Source organism: Silurus aristotelis (assembly GCF_946808225.1).
Source record: "Silurus aristotelis genome assembly, chromosome: 14".
NCBI lineage: Eukaryota > Metazoa > Chordata > Actinopteri > Siluriformes > Siluridae > Silurus > Silurus aristotelis.
The window spans coordinates 1,069,545-1,090,547 of NC_139587.1; the positions used below are offsets into that span (position 1 = coordinate 1,069,545).

Consider the following 21,003-nt stretch of genomic DNA (forward strand, 5'->3'; position numbering starts at 1 on the left):
CGACCCCGAGCAGCGCTTTGTCATGATCGAGAAGAGGCACGTAGGCTTTTCTTTTCTCCTGGGTTTTATTTGTTCTTTTATGGAAGTTGTTAGTGGCGACTGTGTGAGAAGATTTCCTTTTACATCAATTCTTTTGAGGAACAGACTGAGAGCAGAGCTTCTGAATTAATCAAAGCTACCGAGTCGACATTTCCACAACCCACAGGTTCCTAAAACCTTTCTGAGAAAAGATCTGTGTTTTATATTTCCTGTTTATAGAAAAATAAGCTTCACATTTAAGGTCACTTTTATGTTCCAGAAAACCTTTTCATTGAAAGAACGTTTTTGTTATATTATTATATATTTTCTCTAAAAGAGTCGTCTCTATATGGAATGCAAGGTTCTGTACAAAATACAGCACCTTCCTGCGATATGTTACAGACAGAACATTGGTTTGTGGTTACAAAAAGAACATACAAAGAACCTACAAGCAATCCCTGTTAAACTTAAAGAACTTCCTGGAAGAGAATGTGCATTTGTAGTGTAAATAAATAAATAAATTCATGTAGATGGCTATCACTGTAAAACTGTTGATAACCAACTGGAAAACATGGGCACCAAGCCTGTGAGTAGCTATTATGGAGATTTATCTGGCTGAAATGTTTCTTATAGAATGAAAGAAAGTCTAACTCACACAAGTAATGACTCCAAAATATCAGAAATATCAACATTTACCTCAGAAGTGATGGCAAATGACTGAAAAAATACTTCTGTAGATTTATAATTTCATTTTTAGCATCAAATGCGGTAAGAAACTGCACAAGCATGGCCACGTCAGCATGTTTATTAGACGTGTTAGCAACTGATGATTGCTGATATAGTTGTGCTAGAATGATACTCTTTAAAGGTATGCTCAAGACCAAGTGATCAGCTAGCTTTTTTCCTAGATTGCTTAGGTTTTGTTGCAAAACATCTAATTAGCTCATAAGTTTTGGAGGGAAAAGTTTGTGTAAATATTCAGAAATGAAAGAACAGGGTGCCAAAACTTTTCCTCACCCCCAGATGGCAGTGAGCCGGTTTGGGATCGGTGAAGATCTGGTTTCCGGATGTTGTGGTGCGTTTTAAGAGAGTGTGTTAACAGATGAGCGTTGATGTGTGTAGCGCTAGTAAAGATCTTGTGTGTGTGTGTGTGTGTGTGTGTGTGTGTGTGTGTGTGTGTGTGTGTTTTAAACCCCTGCTCCAGACTGTGCTGTATTGGATTTCAGTGCATGTGTTGACAGGGCAGTCGTCGATCTCCTGCACCTGCTCTCACGCCGCTAAATGTGAGACGAGACGTGCTGTAAACCTTTATTTTAGCGTTAAACCCTGATGCTAGCTACGTTTCATTGCGTGTTAGCATCCTCGCTACTCGCACCGTAAACACGGAAACGTCCGGAGTTTTTGTAGCTTAAACAAGACGGTAGGACCCGAGAATCAGAAAGTAATTGTACTCACTTGTGTGTGTGTGTGTGTGTGTGTGTGTGTGAACGTGATTCCTGACCTGTAGCAGCGAGGTGACGAGCCCGTCACACACCCTGTCAGTCACGAGGTTGGTTAATTTCATTTTCAGCACCGGTGGTCCTGACGCCTTTTCTAGTCACCAAACACTAAAAATAATTGAACGAGTTCTGGTGTTGTAGCAGATAATAATAGTAAAAGCTTTACTTGTGTTACTGTTACACAGCGCTGACACTGTGGATGTGTTCTTCTGTACAGGTTCTGCACTGAAACGTCCCTCAATGCACAAAACGTACAGTTCCTTTAGAACCAGCTGTTACTATAGAAACCGTAACGTGTTATATTCACGTGATCTACCAATTAAATCAAAGTCAACGATCTACAACCAATCAGAATCCGAGGTCTGGCTGGATGAACATGTGAAAACACGCGAAAGTCCATAAGGTTCATGATCCTGAATTGGAAATTTCAGTCGAAGATTCAAACAACAAAGACACAAGTTTACGATTTTATTAAAACCTTGTTTGATTCAAGAAATGTACATCTGTAAACATGCAGAATAAATTCTGTCTGATTGAGCGAGAGCAGGTGAGCATTTTGTGTGTGTGTGTGTGTGTGTGTGTGTGTGTGTGTGTGTGTGTGTGTGTGTGTGTGTGTGTGTAGGGAAAACAAAAAAACCAAAAGAAAAAAAATCTGCTTCACATATTGAGTCATTAGATAAAAACCAAACCTGCTCATAAAACCAAATGATTTTTTAATGGCATGAGAAAGTTCCTTCCTGGATTGAGTTCTCTCTCTCTTTCTTTCTTTTCTTTCTCCCCCATATCCCCATCCTGTCTCTCTCTCTCCTAACTGTAATAAATATCATAAGGGCAGCTGTGGAATTTACAGCACCTGTAGTTTCCAGCCTCGTGTCGTAACCAGTAGCAGATGTTCCTCAGACTTGAAAGCAGGAGAGCAGAAACAGATCAGGAAGCGAGGAGCAGATACGGTAAACGAGGGGCTTCCATTTCATCCTTAATCACATGCAGGGATTAAACGGTGCTCGATGAATGAGAAAAAACGAGGGATTTTACAGCATTAGAGCAGAGGAAGAAACGTAAGCCAGCGTTCCAATAGTTTAGTGTTTCAAATATCCACAGTGTCTGGAGGAGTCGCCCGATTTGCTCCTCATACGACTGTGTTCACAGTGTCTGTAGGAATGACTGAAAGTTTTGGCACCCATAATAATAATAATAATAATAATAATAATAATAATAATAATAAAAATAATAAGAATAGTTTTTTTATTTGTTAACAAGAAAAAAACAAAAAAAACAAACAAGTAAATGAACATGCAGTAAAATAATAAACTAAATGAATTCACGTTCTTGAAAAAAGTTACAAATTAAAATTGTCTTTATATGAATTTGAGGGTTTTGTTTCTGGCAAAAATAAGTATTTAATATGATATGATAATATGATGAACACCAGAGATGTGTGTAGTAAATGACTCACTTAGAAAACTTTTTAATTGTTTTTCTTTGTTTAATTTTATTAATTAAAATTTTTGTTCAGATTTTATAAAGTAAAAAAAAAATCCTCATGGAAACTTTATTAATAATTTGATTAACATGATCACTTTTGAATCGAGTATATAATATTAGCTCGCTTATCTGGACAGCACGAACACTTGGCCTCAGAAAACAATCAAGGGGCGGGGCTTATCATCTGCCTGATGAATAAATGATTGCTGATAAAGGTGTTGCGTTAATTTTTTTAATGAATAAATCTTTTTTTTCTGCTTATTGTGAGCCGAGATGGAACGCAGTAGGAGGCGCACTTTGATGACATCATAGTCAGGACATGATCCAGACATGTGTGATTAGTTGTATTAGATATGGAAATCTGATAGATAACAAATTGCAGACGTATTTCGTTCCTCTCATATTCCTCAACGCCAGAAGTTTGGTGTCACGCGACTCCATCAATCACTGCAAACCGTTACACGTTTCTGACACGTGATATTACAGGGATATGCCTCTTTTTTCTTTAATAGGATCGTTTGGTCTGTCGTTACTCCGTAGACGTGTCTGAATTTGCTCATATGCACACACACACACACACACACACACGCACACACACACAGGCACGTGTGAGAACTCTCTTTGTCTTGAAGTGCTCGCGGGTTAATATTTAAACCGTGCGCTCGGTCGGAGGTCTGATGCAGGGCCGAGGCACAATGGTAGCTCTGTGTGTCTGTGTTTATTCATCCTCCACTTCCTCCCTTAATCAGAGACAGCGAGAAAGCGAGGGAACGAGGGAGGGATGGAGGGAGCGAGAAAGCGAGGGGAAAAGTGGGTCAAGGAAAAGTCATGTTTGAGGTAATGCACTCAGGGGAAAAGCCTCTGATCAACGTACGGCATTATTTAACCTGCTCGGATGAGGTCACCTCACACACACACACACACACACACACACACACACACACACACACACACACACACACACACACACACACACACACACACCACTGCCATGAAAGCGACTTCAGAAACACGGCTTTGTTGCGGGTTTGGAGGAATAAATCACTGTTCAGGCTGTTAGAGGGTTAGAGGTGGTGCGATAAAGCAGAGCCACTGTTCTCTCTCTCTCTTCATCTCCCTCTTTCTTCCCCTCCCTCCATCTCTCTCACTCTCCATCTCCATCTTTCTTCCCCTCCCTCTCTCTCTCTCTCTCTCTCTCTCTCTATCTCTCTCTCTCTCTCTCTCTCTCTCTCTCTCTCTCTCTCTCTCTCTCTCTCTCTCTCTCTCTCTCCATCCCCCATCTCTCATCCTCTCTTTTTAGATTTCTTTCTCTCTATCCTTCTCCATCCCATTATTTCTCTCTCTCCCTGTGACTGAATGCAAAAACACTTTCTGGAATGTGATTATTCATCTGTAGTTTCACTTTGTTCTTGATTTCTCTGTCGGAATTCTATCAGGAAGTGTTTCTGATAAGTTGAATGTGTTTTGCTAATTGACCGGCTATGTGTCAAGACTGTGTGTGTGTGTGTGTGTGTGTGTGTGTGTGTGTGTGTGTGTGTGTGTGTGTGTGTGTGTGTGTGTGTGTGTGTGTTAAACTCTTAGTGCTGAGGTCAGATCTTGTTGTTCTTCATGCACGGGTGGTGATGGACAGACGGAGGGTTCAGGTGATTTCGGGTTTGTGTGTCACTGATAATAAAATCAGTTTTGTGCAGCAGTTTATTAAAATAAATGTAAATTTCAATAAAAAAGTCAGTCATCACTATCATCAGCTCATATACAGTATATATATATATATATATGCTTCAATTGTTTAAATCGTTTTTTTTTTTGTCATTAATCTACTTTTTATAACCCATAATGATAAAGTGATGACAGAACTCTACACAAGTCTATAAATTATAAAAAATTAAATTAAATAAAAACACGTACATAAGTATTCAGACGCTACGTTTACTCAGTACATAGTTGAAGCTCCTTTAGCAGCAATTAGACCCTCAAGTCTTTGTGGGTTTGATGTAAAAACTTTGCACACCTGGATTGTGGATTGTTTTTGACATTCTTCATGGCAAATATGGGAATTGGATGCTCAGTGGTCAGAACGTTGGAAGAATGTCTTGAGTTCAAATCCCAGCACCACCAAGTTGACAGTGTTGCTCTGAATTAGGGTGTCTGCCAAATGCCATAAATGTAAATGCAAATCCTCTGAAGCTGGGGCAGGTTGGATGAAGAATGTCGATAAACAGCCAGGTTCAGGTCTCTCCAGAGATGTTCAATAGGGTTTGGGTCAGGGCTCTGGCTGGGCCACTCTAGGACATTCACAGAGTCGTCCCCAGTCCACCCCTGTGTTGTCTTGGCTGTGTGCTTTGGGTAGTTATCATGTAGGAAGGTGAACCTTTGGCCCAGTCTGGAACAGGATTTTATTGAGGAGATCTCTGCACTCCAATCAGTTCCCTGAGGGAACTCAAGCTGCTACAACAACACTTTGGGAATGCTTCCACCTTGTACAAGCTCTGAATCACTGGGGTCACCGGCAGGGTGACATCACGTCCAGGAAGCTATAATCAACATACTGTAGTGGGATTACAGGTCGATGCCCCAGGTTGTAGAGACGTTGGTTAGCTATCTCTACCCAGGTGTCGCATTGTCCCTTAGGACCCCGACACTGCCCACCAAGCTCCTTTGTAACAGCGCTGGTGGGTAGGGCTTATGTTTCAGCAGGTCAAACCATGGCAGTGTTACAGGCATATCAGGCTGCGAGAGCTAGATGTGGGTGGATTTGGCTCTTAGGGCCACAAAAAGACCACTGTGATGGTCTATGATCGCACTAGTCTCCTCCGAGAGGCACCTATGGCTCACCCTATCGGATACTACTGACGGGCAGAGCTGTGCTCCTCGACACAGTCTGCAGCATTTCAGTGGTTCCTTTTACGTCACTTTCATGGGGCTGCTTGGCGGGCACAGCCCCAAACACAACCCAGTGCCTCCTGTCATCGGGAAGTACAGAAACAGTGCACCGCTACTCACACTCCCCCTGTGAGGGATCTTGTGTGACACTCTTGGCCGAAGGACTGTCGTTTTAATAAGAGGGCTTTGGCCAAAAAGTCCTGACATAGGCTGTTCTGGGGAATTGGCTGGAGGGCGTGTTGCACCGCATTATACGGTGAGCTCCCGGCCCTGGTTTATTAACCCTGCCACGAAATGTGTTTCAGGGGACAGCCAGCTCCAGCGGGCTTCCTCATGGGTTTTCGCCCGGCATTGTAGCGGACCAGGAGAACTTGCCGCCTTCTTTAAAGCCACTAGAGCTGCACTAGGGCGTTGCCCAGGTGTATCGAAGGTCACTCTCGAGAGACTGATACCCCTAAGACTACCTGGCAGCGTGGGAAGTTCTGCTAGACGTGTCTTGCGAACTGTAGATCAAGGCTATATGATTCAGTCAGAGTCTCGTCCACCCCGTTTCGACCGGGTGTGTTCCACCCTGGTGGGAACCGAGCAGGCTCTGGTCATGGAACAGGAAGTAGACACTCTCCTGAGAAAGGAGGCCATCGAGGTGGTCCCTCCATCAGACAGAGGGTGTGAGGGTGAAGTTTGTGATTTATTTGATTTGATTTTTGAGCATCTTTACAACAAAATAGAGATGAAATTTCATTTTTGTCCAGAGACGATAAATATCCAAATAAAAATGGGAGGGCAGAGTTTATTACTTATTGACTTTATAAAGAAACATGAACGTTCTTAGCTGTTTATAAGAAATCAACCAGGTCATAATTTACCTTTCATATGAACCGCAAACATTTAAATGTATGCAGAAATAAATACTTCTCCAGTAGATGGTGTCTCACACAGGGTCTGATGGATAGATGAATGAGGTGGAGTAACCTTGTCCAGAACTAAACTTTCTCCATTTTAACCTGAAGCTGAAAATTTCCACTGTTTCATTTTTCTGTTGCAGCAAATAAAGAGCACTCGTTGTTCTTGTTCTGACATTTTTCCACTTAATCGTGTGGGGTCAGGGAGCTGGAGAAGCACCGTCTTCCCTTTAAGGGTAAATATTATTGAAAAGAGCAAGTCTGCAGGTCTGAATCGGTGAAATCTTGCAGGAAACGTGAAACCTCTTTGAGAGCGAGCTGTCAATCAGCATCCCCTGCGTCCTGCTGGAACACGCTGAAAAGAGATGAAACAAAGCGTTGTGTCATTTCCAGCTTCTCCTGTGACAGGACATGAAAAGCCGAGCTGGCAGCGACAGCCAGCCCCCTGATCTGTTTATATAACTGGATACATAAAGTGTTTTGTCTCGCGGAACAGGCAGGTTTTCGGCGCAACCTTACACCGCTCGCCCGCGGCCCCGCGTGTTTGGATAAGTTTCGCGCTGAATGTCTCGGGGGAGCTGCAGAGATCTCGCTTCACCTCAGAAAGCCTGATGATTGTCTGCTCTCCGGGGCACAACATCCAAAAATGTGTGTGTGAGGAATCTGCAATTCTGTTTTAGACGCGACACATTTTTCACCTCTGGTCCATCTAATCATGACCTGACACGAGAAAAACGTGGATGGTCAAGCCCCCGATGATGTACCTCCTCACGTCTGAGGTTCAGGATGGTCAAATTTCTTTCTCCATTCTTCACGTTCGTCTCACAGCTGTCTGTAACTATCGAGGCAGACATTAAATCATTACGTTATTGCTCTTGGCATGTTACAGACTCCTGGAACTGAAGCGTGCATGAATCATTCTCTCGCACACTCGACTTGCTGTCCACTCGCAACAACACACACACACACACACACACACACACATACACATACACACTGCCGGCTCCGTCAGCATAACGAGACAAATGAGTCACTGCTGCCTATATAAATTTCAGTCTTTCTGCATTTGAGACGGAAATGTGCCAATAATCTGACATACAATTTACTAAAAAATATAATAACATCTACAAAGCTTCATATTTGAATACGGATTTCTTTTCTCCAAGGTTCATCTCCAAAGAGACTAAATGTCCAGATTTTCAAGGTCTGGGTTTTGATTAGAACTCATAACTCGTACGAGGCTTCATTCAAACATCTGTTGCTTGGGTTACATATTTTAATCATTTGAAATTTTTATCTCAATTTGCCTCTATAGAGCTCCAACCATACTGAACACCTTTACAATGAATGTGAACGCTGACTGCAGTCCAGACTTTCCTAACACCATGGAAGCTCAATGGATCTTCACAAAATTGTAGTGGAACATCTTCCCAGAAGAGTGGAGAGCATTATAAGAGCAAATGGAGATTAAATGTGATATTCATAACGAAGCACATACCAATCGTATGGTCAGGTCTCCACCAACATTTGGCCAAAGATGCCCACATTAGTGGCAGGCAGTGTAATTATTGTTCACGCTTGTTGCCATGGTTACATAGCGAAATAGAGTCAGTGCGGTCAAAAGTGTAAGCGGAGTGTTTGGGATGTGTGCGCTTTGTACAGCAGGAAGTAAACCAATAATTCTGAATATTTTTCAATGGAATTATCTATCTATCTATCTATCTATCTATCTATCTATCTATCTATCTATCTATCTATCTATCTATCTATCTATCTATCTATCTGGCTGTCTGGCTGTCTGGCTGTCTGTCTGTCTGTCTGTCTGTCTACTGTTTTAAACTGTTGTCATCAGTTGAACCTATTGGTGTGTGTGTGTGTTTGTGTGTGTGTGTGTGTGTGTGTGTGTGTGTGTGTGTGTGTGTGTGTGTGTTAAGACGGTGTGAAAGGTGAAGTGAAATGTATCCCCTGGTTGGGCTCCGACTGCGTGTGAAAATCCTTTCAGCTCTGTCGCATTCCAGCAGCTGTCTATTACCATCACACGCTTTCCTCTGCCATGTCACGTGACACGCCACGTTCCACACCGCCGCCTAGCGCTCTTGAACTCATTAAAAAACACTTTCTACATTGACGGTATGATCAGTGAATTCACTCAGCTGCAGTAAATGTTTATGCTCCTTCAGTGGTCTTCAGTAGTTTTCTTATTGTAATTACACACTGTATATAAAGGCAATAACATTAGATCTGAATTTTATGTTTACATTTTATTTTTTTATATTAAAAAGTGTTGTGAAAGTTAGCTAAGTAGCTAGCATCATGTGACTCGTTTGTATCATTACCGACGTTTAGCTTTCACTTGCTAAGTTTGCTTAGATATGTTTAGTATTGGGCTAGTATTTCATTTACTCAATAACCTAGTGTGTAAAAGTTAACCTAGCATTCAGCAATAGATAAGCTTTTACTCACTAGTTTACTCAATAGTTTGCTGAGTGTTAGTTAGCTTAGTTTTACTTATGTATTTACTGTGTTATAATACCTAGCATAAACTAATATAATAATACAATATAATTAATAGAATTTTTTTTGTTGCTAAAATACAATTTTGCTAAAGAGACCTTTCAAGCTTAAAGCATGTGGCGTATTGTGACACAAATATAATTTCTGTTGTACAAATTCAAGTCTGGCTGATTCAGCTGGGAGAGGTTCTACAGATCGACCCCATGCTAGCGTATAGGCAGCTATACTGCTTAATAGCTTTACTGAAAGTCCGTCTTGACCTTCACTGAGATTTCTGCAGTCGCTTGAAAGTGACACTTTTATAGTTAATTGGATAATCATTGTTAATTAAAAGGTTGTTAAGATAAGCCCGAGGTCACATGACCCAACACGGATTATTGCTAAGAGAGAACTCGTTACGTTAGCGTGATTTTCTCGGATCGTTTCAAGCAAATCGATTACAAGATAAATCTTTATAACGATTCTATAACTTGTGCTTTATAACCCTGACATTGTGTGTGTGTGTGTGTGTGTGTGTGTGTGTGTGTGTGTGTGTGTGTGTGTGTGTGTGTGTGTGTACAGGAGTTCAGGAGTCTCAGCATGAGAAGGTAGTGATGGTGAGCGGGGACGGGGTCGTCCACAGTCCCGGGTTTCCACACACTTACCCACGCAGCACTGTGATTGCGTGGAGGCTCGTGGCAGCCAATGAGAATGCCAGGATTCATCTGATCTTTGACCCCCGCTTCGGCTTAGAGGATCCGGAGGACGGCGTGTGCAAGTAAGTGAATACAACTGCAATGTTTAGGTTTTTTAATGGGATCACCGTGTCCACATCACGTAATAAATATTTATTTACTGATTTTACAAAAAAAAATATTTTCTTATAATGTATGTAAATACTTTAATCTCCAACTTTTTTTCACAGTAAAAAATTGTGCCTATTTTGGAAATTACAATATTAAATCCAAAAGTAATAATACATAAAATAATGTAATATATAGATAACATCAAAATATTTAAATGCCACATTTTTTTAATTGAATGATTGAATAATTTATTTACTATATAATTTTTTTTATTAATTAATTTAAAATTATTTTATTTTATAATGTATTTAGTGATCTCCCGTATCTCGTAGCCAAAGCGGTATTTTGGTATTTTTGGTATTTTTATATTTTTATATGTAATGTCCATGTTTGTTGCCATGGTGACGTATCCCAGGCACATATCGACCCCCTGAGTCACCCGTGTCACTGCTGGGCATCTATTTATGATTCAGGGGGGACACACACTCTCACTCACACACACACACACACACACACACACACACACACACACACACACACACTGGTCAGTCCATCCACATTAAAGAGGCTTTTAATTACAGGGCAGCCCAGCGTTCTGCTCCTCACCACCGGATGGAACAGAGTTTCTCTTTTCGGAGCGATCGATGTGGCTTGTGCATTATCCAGACCAAAAGAAAGGAAAAAAAGAAAGAAAACGTCCGTCTGCTCTCAGTATTTGAATTCACACAAGCTGTTCCTGTCGAGGTCTCACGACTCCGAGCTGCTTATTGATCTGTAATATTAGTCAGAGTCACGTCCAGGAGCCTGAGCATGAGAACAAAAGCAGGTTCTACTCAATAAAATCACTACAACCTGAGAAGAAGGAAGCACATGCAGTGTGTTTATTAATATATAATAACTACACTTTATTCCCAAAAGTTTGTGGACACCTGACCATAAGATTGTTATGTACCTCTTCTTCTTCTTCTTCTACTTAAATAATCCCATTCCACATGTCATCTCTATTTACTGTTATAGTGAGCTTCACTCTTCTGGGAAGATGTTCCACTAGATTTTGTGGAGATTTATTCAGACACAAGGATGTAAGTGATGTCAGGTACTGATGTAGATGAAGTGAGGAGGACTGGGGTGCAGTCACATGTTCCCAAAGCTGTTCAGTAGCAGGAGATCATCCACTTCAACCACATATGGCGGGAGAAGTCGGGTGTCCAATTATTTTTGACCACAAAGTGCATTTGTGTAGTGAAATAATTCAGTGTTAAATACAAAAATATATATATAATTACATGGGGAAAAAAGAATTTGATTTGTAAGTGTAACAACTACACTGTTACTGTGGGTATTGGGTACCGTGTACACTGTTTCTTTCTTTCTTTATTTGTTTGTTTTTTGTTTGTTGCTTTGTTTCATGTTTGATTGGTTGTTTTTTGTTTGTTATTTGTTATTTTTATTCACAAATTATTGGTATAGGCAATTTTTGAATGCTGGGAAATGTGACATGGTCACATGGTTCAGGGTTCAGTCACAGACATCATGTGACAATAAAATAAAATCAGCGTCTCCTTTTTCTTGTCACGCTGATATCACGTGACACGTTTATCAGTATGACAGCTGGAGCAAAGCCAGCTAGATCCACAGCACCCCCACCTGGCTCCACACGAAACATGCGCACACACACACACACACACACACACACACACACACACACACACACACACACACACACACACAATATTGACCATAGTCCTCTCTCAGCTGTGTGTATCTGTATCAGAAGCATGGATTTATGATTATTTATTTATTTGTTTATTTAGTAACAAATTGATTTATGTAGTCCCCCTTTATTTGTTTATTTGTTTGTTTATTTGTTTGATTGAACAGCATCAAATTAATTCAGTTTTGTACTTTTTTAATTTACAAATGAATGTGATTTGGGTTCAATCTGATCAACAGGAATAGAGATTGTGGTTGTTTTTTAAACGCTGGACGCCAAGCCGACTAGCGATTTTTTTTATGACACGTGTTAAACACAACATCCGCAGATGTTGAAGAACAGCTTAACACACTCTCGAAATCCGGACAATTCATTCCTTAAAACAATCAGCTGTAATACTTTGCTGTGTTTCTTGTAAAACACCAGAGATGTTCTTCACTAGATGCAGTTTTTTTCTTCATCTCAGAGCAGTTCAGTAGGATTGAGGTGTGGTGACTGGGCAGAAGGTTCCATGATAGATATCACTCCAGACGTCTGTCTGCTCTCTAAATAACACGTACAGAACTCAGACGTGTTTATCGCTTCGGCTCATCGTCTTGTTGTGCGCTGAAGTCGGTTCCAAAGAGCCCCAGTCCAGACGGAACTGCAAGGTGATGAAGTGTGGAATTGGAGCCATGTTGGTTCACTTTCACTTTCTGGAACCTTCTCTGCTCCAAAACAACCCCAAACCATTAAACTTCCACCTCCATGTGTGAGTGTGTGGGTGAGGGAGTCTGATCACATCTTCTCTCCTGTTCTCCTTCTTACACAAGTTCTTCTGGTAGAGACACAAATCTCCTATTTGGACTCCACAGAAACACACACACACACACACACACACACACACACACACACACACACACACACACACACACACACACGCTGTAGATCTTTAGTTTTTTTGTGCATATAATTAAAGCAATTAGAATTGTGATAGCTCCTCCCACATGTGTCTTACATTTCTGCTGCTGCTGACGTAGCAGAAACCATCTAATGGATCTGCAGGTCTTTTTTCTGATGCTTTTGTGGAATTTATCAGAAAAAAAGAGTGTCCTCAGTTTTTCTTCCGAGGAAAGTGTGTGTCTTGTGGGTCTTGCAATAAATTTAGTTCCTCAAACTGTACAAATGAAAGCAGGTCCAGGTAGGAATTAGCAGGTTTTTGCATTATTGATGCACCATCTGTCCAGTGTTCTGTTTATTTTGGAACGTGTCGCTCTTTCGCGGAGAGGCAGAGACGTGAAAAGGCTTCTCCCACACATGAGTGGTTAATCACTCAGCGCTACACATTTACAGACATTTTCTATCAAAACATTACAGCGAGGGTGAGTGCAGGTTCGCCGACATCCTTTTTTCTTCTCGTGCTCTTACTGAGGCTTAAAATATCTACACAAGATTTATGCGTCCTTACGACGGCCAGGATTCGCTTTTACATGTTATTAAGCTGCATTTAGGATGAAATCTGTGTGCAACCATTTCACCCCTTTTTAAAATGAGTTTGTGAACATCCCATTCCACATTTGGCCTGCGTTTGCTGTTATAATAACCTGCAATCTTCTGGGGAGATGTTCCACTAGATATTGTGGAGATTCATCCAGTTATAAGAATTGTTTTAGTAAAGTCAGGTTCTGATGTACATGAGAAGGTAAAGGAGGTTCCTGGGGTCCAAATGAGAGCTCTATAGCAGGAGATCTTCCACTCTAACCCAAGTTAGGCAGATCTTCATGTAGCTGTGTCCTACTAATTTGCAAATACAGAGTTTAAAACCAATTTGTGCAGCTTTAATTGGCCAACAAATTCAGATATTTGTTGCAGCAGTGTGTGTGTGTGTGTGTGTGTGTGTGTGTGTGTGTGTGTGTGTGTGTTCAGAACGATCTCTCACGATTCCGAGGTGAATAACAGGACCTTCGCCGCACCTCCGACCTCGCGAAAGAACCTCGTTCTCATTAAATACACGTAGGAGTGAAATTGCAGTTGGGATCTCAGCTGCCGTCTGAGGTTCGAGATCTGCGATGTGTTAGCGGAGTGTAAATCGAGGCTAAGCGCATGAGGAAATTAGCCATCCGGAGTGTGTGTGTTTAACGTCTCAGCAAATGTCTGCCTTCAGCGTGACGCCTGGTGTTTTTACTGAGCGCGGTTTCGAGTGCTAGCGTCAGGCCGAGCTGTGGGTAAACAATCCTTTTAGAAAGCCAGGCATATGTGCTGACACACACACACACACACAGAGGAGAGTTAGCATGCCTGTCTCATCCACTCAAATGATTAGTAGCAGGCCTTGGCACTGGCCACTGAAACCAAGCTTTACTGAGAACTGGAGAAGTAGTGCTCACCACATCCATGTGTGTGTGTGTGTGTTTGTGTGTGTGTGTGTATGTGTGTGTGTGTGTGTGTGTGTGTGTCTATACATCAAAGCTCCTTAACAGGATAACCTGTGTAATTTATATGAATAAAAAAAATACCCAACCGCGTCGAGATTTGATCCTGGATTCTGATTGGTCCAAAAGGTTTGCAGTGATGATTTTTTTAGAACAGCGGCTCTGCCTGTGATGCAGCTGCAAATCAAACATTTTCAGGGACGTCTCAGGTAATTAAGTGAAATTGTTGATGCGGTGACGTTTCCTGTAAAGAGAAATGCCGATCTGGGATCAACTTCAGGGAGGAAACAGAAGCTCTGCTTTCATTACGTTACATTTTGTCCCAAATTGGTGATGGATCTAATTAAAATCTGCTGCTTTTTCAGAAACGTCAATTCCCTTCATTTGAACGGCGGTTAATTACTTTTTGCGGATCTGTCGGGAAAAAGGTGTGATGTGATTGGCCGTACCTGAGAGTGCTGATATGCAGAAACCTACTCCATTAGGTCTGGAGATACAGTAATTCTCTCTCTCTCTCACCGGGGTTTTGAGGACACGCCGAGGCGAGGACAGAGTGTAGGGCGCCTCCCGATGCTGGATATCTAGGTCACGGATATTGAATCTCCTTGATATCTTTTATTAAACCTCCTCCTGTGGCTGTTTATGAACCGAGACGTAATGATCCCGTAACGAGGAGCCGAAACGGCCACGCCGAGGAGACACTCAGCTTTGTTTAATACGTTTAGTCTCACAAAAGCCATCAGAGAAATTAGAGCTAAATAAAATATACGGGGTGTCATTTCAACAGCTAATCTCTTGTTCGGGTTTCAGCCAAAAATAAAATGATGCTCATGAAACTCTCAACTTATTCCAAACGATGATTATTATAGTTTTTTAGATGTTAGTTATGAAAGTTAATTTCCAACAACTGATCAACTGATCTTGTAACTATGGTTAGCATAACTTCATGTAAAATATACGTCTATATAAAACGCAGATGTTCGCTACCGGCTAACACGGCTAATAATAATAACGACCAAAATTAATATAGTTTAATTTTATAATTAATAATAATTAGTTTTTATAGGTGAATTGTTTATTTTAAGATTTCGGATTACAGAGAGTCACTAAAATCTAGTTTTTTATTCATGTACGAGGTTGGAAGAGATATGTCTGAAAAAAGGCATCATAAAAAAAATATACAAATATTGTAACATGATTTCCTACACCAACAACAACAACAAAAAAATGTATTGTGTACAAACAATTTTCAACTAAAAGGTATCTAAAACATACACTATGTGCACAAAAGTATTGGGTCACCTGACCTTTCCTGCCATATGTGGTTCTTCTCCAAACTGTTAGCAGAAATCTGAAGGTACACAATTGTACAGGACGTCTTTATGTGGTGTAATAAAATTTTGCCTTCACTTAAACTTGGAAACCCAAACCTGTTCCAGCATGGTGATGCCCCTGTGCACAAAGTGAGCTCCATGAAGATCTGCTTTACATGGTTTGGAGAGGAAGATCTTCAGTGGCCTGCTCTAGAGCTCTGATCTGATCCCTACTGAACACCTTTGGTATGAATGTGAAGACTGACTGCACCCCAGGTCTCCTCACCTTCTCACCTACATCACTACCTGACTTTACTAACACTCTTGTGGCTGATGAACACAAATGTCCACAAGCAAACGCTAAAATCTAGTGGAACGTCTTCCCAGAAGAGTGGAAGGAAATATTATGGCAATGTAGTGTATCTTTAATAGTCTCATTTTATTCACTAAAGCTTGAGAAAGTTATATGTTTTGCTGAGTATTAAAACAGTGGTTATGGTGTGTTTGTTCAGGTACGATTATGTGGAAGTGGAGGAACCCGATGGTGGTATGATCCTGGGTCGTTGGTGTGGCTCTCACTCTGCTCCTGGTCCTCAGACGTCCAAAGGGAACCAGATTCGCATTCGCTTCCTTTCAGACGAATACTTTCCCTCTGAGCCGGGTTTCAGCATCCACTACTCTGTGTTGCAGCAGGTAAGCAGTTTACATCTTCTCCCTCTGTACTTCACTGAAAAATGTGCAATTATCACGTAAATAACAGGAGCTATTTGGAGGTCGTGAGTAGTATGAGGTCGTGACTGAGAGCTGGTCTCTAGAACATAGCTCTTTGTAATTCTGTTCTTCTCTTTCTCAGAGTAAATTGGATGATTCAGGACAGGACTGAGAAATCCTGCTATTTATGTGTATTATTGAAGGCTCATCTGAGGAATTCTTTTTGCCAGCACAGCTCAGGAAAATGTCCTCCTTTTACTTCAGTCGATTATGGTTTCTTGCCATTCAGGTTGTTAAATTGGGAGTTGGAGTAAACTGATTGACTCAAAGAAATGGTTTGATGATTGAATAATCAAAAATAAAAAAACAACATTGTTCCTAAAGAGAATAACGGTGACCGTCTCAGCCAGCATCGCCTTGGAATGTAAACCTAATGAGTAAAATGGACCTGATTAAAGTAAAGAGATTTTGCAACAAAAAAAACCCTGATATTTACATTTAAAACTACAGTAAAGTGGAACAGTGAAGTTGGTATTTTTAACAGATAGTCACTAGTTAATTTTCCAGCTTCCTGTTTGGGTTCTATTAGGGTTCCACTTAAAGGCTCATTTGGACATTATAACATTATGAGTGGTAAAGTGAATAACACATTATCTTGAACATTTTGTTCTCAAAGTTGATGTTAGAAGCAGAAAAAATAGACGAGCGTGAGGATTTGGGTGAGTTTGACAAATTGTGACGTCTAGATGACTGGATCAGAGCATCTCCAAAACTGCAGCTCTTGTGAGATGTTTCTGGTCTGCAGTGTTCAGAATCAAAAGTGCCCCAAGGAAGGAACAGTGGTGAACAGGCGATAGGGTCGTGGGGGGACGAGAATCATTGATGCACGTGAGAAGCGAAGGCTGGTCCGTGTGGTCCGAAAATGGACAAAATTGAAGTACCAAATAGCAATCAATCAATAGCAAAAAGTAACTAAATAACTCACCAAAAAAAAAGTTAAATTGACAAATATTTGTGGTACTGAATGAAGAATGTTCTCATTAAATATTAGCGAAACATTTTTTACATTTCTAAAATGTTCTTCCTGTGCAGGATGCAATGAGTTCTCCATACACCAATAAATGCATTTCATTATAATATTTGATGATATTTTTCATACCTGATTGAATCTTTACAGACATTATTATGGTCAAAAGGAGTTCATTAAGTTCATGCAGATGGGTCTAGTTAAGGATCCAGGACCGTTTTCTTTATCCTGGCATGTTTATGTACATTATGACACTTAAAAGTTTGTAACCTTTGGGGGAAACAATGTAGTAAATATTTAAAGCCATCACAAAAGAATAGCAGCTTAGGACCACCCAGATGGGTATCTCAACAGGGTCCAACATGAAGACCACACCACATACCAGAGAGAAAAAAATGAGGGCAAATGAAACATGGGTGTCCTTTATATGGGGCTGGAGTGTCTGGAAATCTTCAAAAATCCCATTGTGGTGTAATTCATGCCCAGCAGAAGGCTCTGACAGAAATCAGCGAGATGAAACGACCACTTTGTGAATACGTGTCCCAACACAGGAGGGCAAATTCCTCAAGTCAAGACTTCTAGCAGTTTATCTCCATCTAAAGGACACACTCCTTTAGGGACAATAAACACTACATACACAGAAGGTACTCAGTTCCAAAGAGGAGTATAAGAGGTCATCTGTGTAAAAACTGGAACACATCGTGCTCGAACAAAAGGCTGAGGAACCGATACACCACTTATTATCTGCCTACAATGGCCTCGTTCAGCTTTCTCCACCAATTTACACCTCCAGGCCCTGAACATCATGTGGTCTTACTGAGTGTCATGACATCAGTGGTGTGAATGACACTTGGTGGAATTTCCCAGCGTTCAGTATGACTGATGAAGCTCGAATGAGTGCAGAAAGGGCTTTGAGATTATACAGTGTGCATCCAGACAGCCAGAATTATTACTCTCATTGTTTTTCTAGCCTTAGAGCACAGGAAAGATGAGCCAGAGGAGAAAAAAATTCTACTTTCTGTCACTCTACACTCTGTATTTAACTTAGTCTGTCTCTCTCTTTGTCTGTCTGTGTATACCCTCCTCTTCATCCTTGACTCTAATGTCTCTTTGTCCTGTGTTCCCTCCGATCTCATCCTTCCTTTTTCCTTCTCCATGCAGACCACACACATCCTGAATCTCCACACTCCATTACTTTCCCTAACAAAAGCTGTCAGCTCGGAGAGTGCCGTATATTCCATCCTGTCACTCGGCTGTTTCTCTTGCTATTCGTCTGAGTAAACACGTCTAATCACCCGCAGCGAAAACCAGCTCATCTACGCTGCTAATAATGTTAAAAGAAAACACTACAGTCTGTCAGGTTGCAGGAGAGGTAAAGTAAGAGTCATCACACTCATACAGGGACATTTCAGAGATCTTTACTTTCATAAAGCTGCTTTTAATTTGTGATGCCAAACTGAAATGGCTGGATGAAGGGGCTGTGGATTTAAGTGCACCATGGAACTGCTACTATGTGATAGTGGCATTTTTACTGATATCTTTAAAAGCAAAAAATCAGACAAAGAAAAAACTTGAAAAAGGTCCCCCAAGAAATGTAGGCCCTTATTTTTTCATTTCTCATGATCACTGTGTACAGTCTATAAGAACAACATGATAAGATGTGGACTGGTGGCCGCTGGGTCTCTTCTGCTTCTGTGAATTAAGAGAAGCCATTTGAGATGCTTATAAAGATGTCTGACTGCTAGAACTGTATCTTTATCAGTCACCTCCAACAGTTTGAGATCCACAGGAAGACTCAGGACCTGCTCAAGAAATGATTGCTATGAAGCACTGTAGATCTTCTATGGCCTGAAGTCCTGAGTCCATGATAACTAAAACCTATTGGCCCACATGCATGCCACCAGACACTGTCCTTAAAAAAAGGTCAGGAACATCTCACACACGTGTCTTCCATCTGATTTAAAGTCGATGAAGCGACAGGATGGAATGGGATCGGATCTCGTGAATAGTTAATAGCGGTAGTTTTAGATAATGCTAAATAAGGAGGTGCAAGGAGAAGTTCTGCATTTGCAGGTTTCCACCAGTGAACTGTAAATGATCTGGCCTTTTAAAAGTCTAGCTTTTAGTTAAACATTTACATGAGAGAATGGACCTACCAGAAAAAGGCTGATATACAATTTGCCCACGGGCAAATATTTTTGAGAAGCTCTGAAAGCTTTCAACTTCCCAAAGTGCGTGTTTGTTTAAACATCAACAACGGGAACAGATGAAGAATTCGAGAGAAAAATAACAGCGTGAACTGATCAGTATTGTTATCTCTGGTGTGGCAGAACTGCCTGAGAAAACTTGAAGGATCACACACCAGATACGAGCCTTCAGAAAGATTTTTTGTTTGCAGACCACAGTTATGACATTTACAACAGTTACGTAACTATAGAACTCTATTCCTCAGCCATCATGATCCATATAAAACATCAACCGACCACAATTACTGTCATGTACCATAAGTGAAGACTCTCACAGTCTGGTGCTCTTACAGTTAAACATCTCCTTACAGAAAACCTTACCCTCTATTATTAATTATTAATGATTTATTAATTCACTTTCTGTGAAGGAGCATTTTTTTTAAAAATCAACAGATTATGTTAGTGTTGAACAGTAATGAAGTAAATGTATTTCATTATTGTAATTAAGTCGCTTTTTCGTGTTTCTGTATTTTATTGAAGTGTTTCCATCTGAAGAGATTTTTACTGTAACTTCACATTTCACATTCAAATATATTTTACATTTAGTGAAATCAGTCGTTCCTTCTTATTGACGAGGATAAAAACGTAACTGGTGAAACACGCAGCGAGTCACCAATCAGGATCGAGTGCACGCTCTGTTTTACACGTGTTCTGATCGGAGCTTAGTGAATCTACTGATCACCAACATACAGTTCAGCATCAGTTCAACATCAAGCAGAACATTTAGAGAGGAATAAATGATGAAGAAACTCCAGACTCGAACTCGACACAACACACGTGATCATTTATTAGATATCAATCAGTGTTTGAGTCTTTAATATCATTCTATTAATAGATCAGTGTGCTGAGAGTCACATTCGAGTCTTTACACATAAACTGAGGTGATTAAGTGAAGAGTCTTGTGATAAAAATGATCATAGGAACATTAGAGTTATAATAAATCACTACTTTGATACTTAAGTTCATTTGAAGGTAAAAACTTTTGTACTTTTACTGGAGTCAGATTTTACAGAGTGGATCTCTACCTTACACGGTTTGTGTACTTCGACCACCACAAACACAACTGAACTAAAAAAAGTTTTTTTTTCTCATATTAACAAGAAAAACTCAAAGAATTTAGTGTATCATGTCGAGAGGGAGTCACTGATACACCACTTATGATTAACCTGCACAGTATTCTTGCTGCATTAGTCTGCTCTTTCCATTTAAGTGGAGCCGAGAGAAGAGCTCATCCACTAAGAATGTGTCGCGCTCGCTAGCTAATTGTGGCGCGGTGAGGTGTATAATCCCAGCCACAGTGACCTTCTGACCTCCCCGGCAATAATAGGAGGGGCAATTTTCCAGGCTGCGCTCGTAACTCCTGCTTGTGAAAGCGTCGCTTCATATTTCCGACTCGGCTGAGCTTCAATTTCCTCACTGCTTTCGCATGGCACATTTCGGGGCGAATTATTTCCCTGAAATGATTTAATAGACACACTTGCCTTTGATGTCTGAT

The 21,003-nt window shown here is 40.8% G+C and overlaps 1 protein-coding gene across 1 annotated transcript in view; it reads left to right on the forward strand.

Annotated features, from left to right (window-relative positions):
- Positions 1-21,003, forward strand: part of pdgfc (platelet derived growth factor c) — a 50,712-nt gene that overhangs the window by 17,537 nt on the left and 12,172 nt on the right. Inside the window, exons 2-3 of the mRNA XM_083559816.1 lie at positions 9,863-10,058; positions 16,037-16,217. Coding sequence (XP_083415942.1) covers positions 9,863-10,058; positions 16,037-16,217 — 377 coding nt within the window. The remainder of the gene's footprint in view (positions 1-9,862; positions 10,059-16,036; positions 16,218-21,003) is intronic.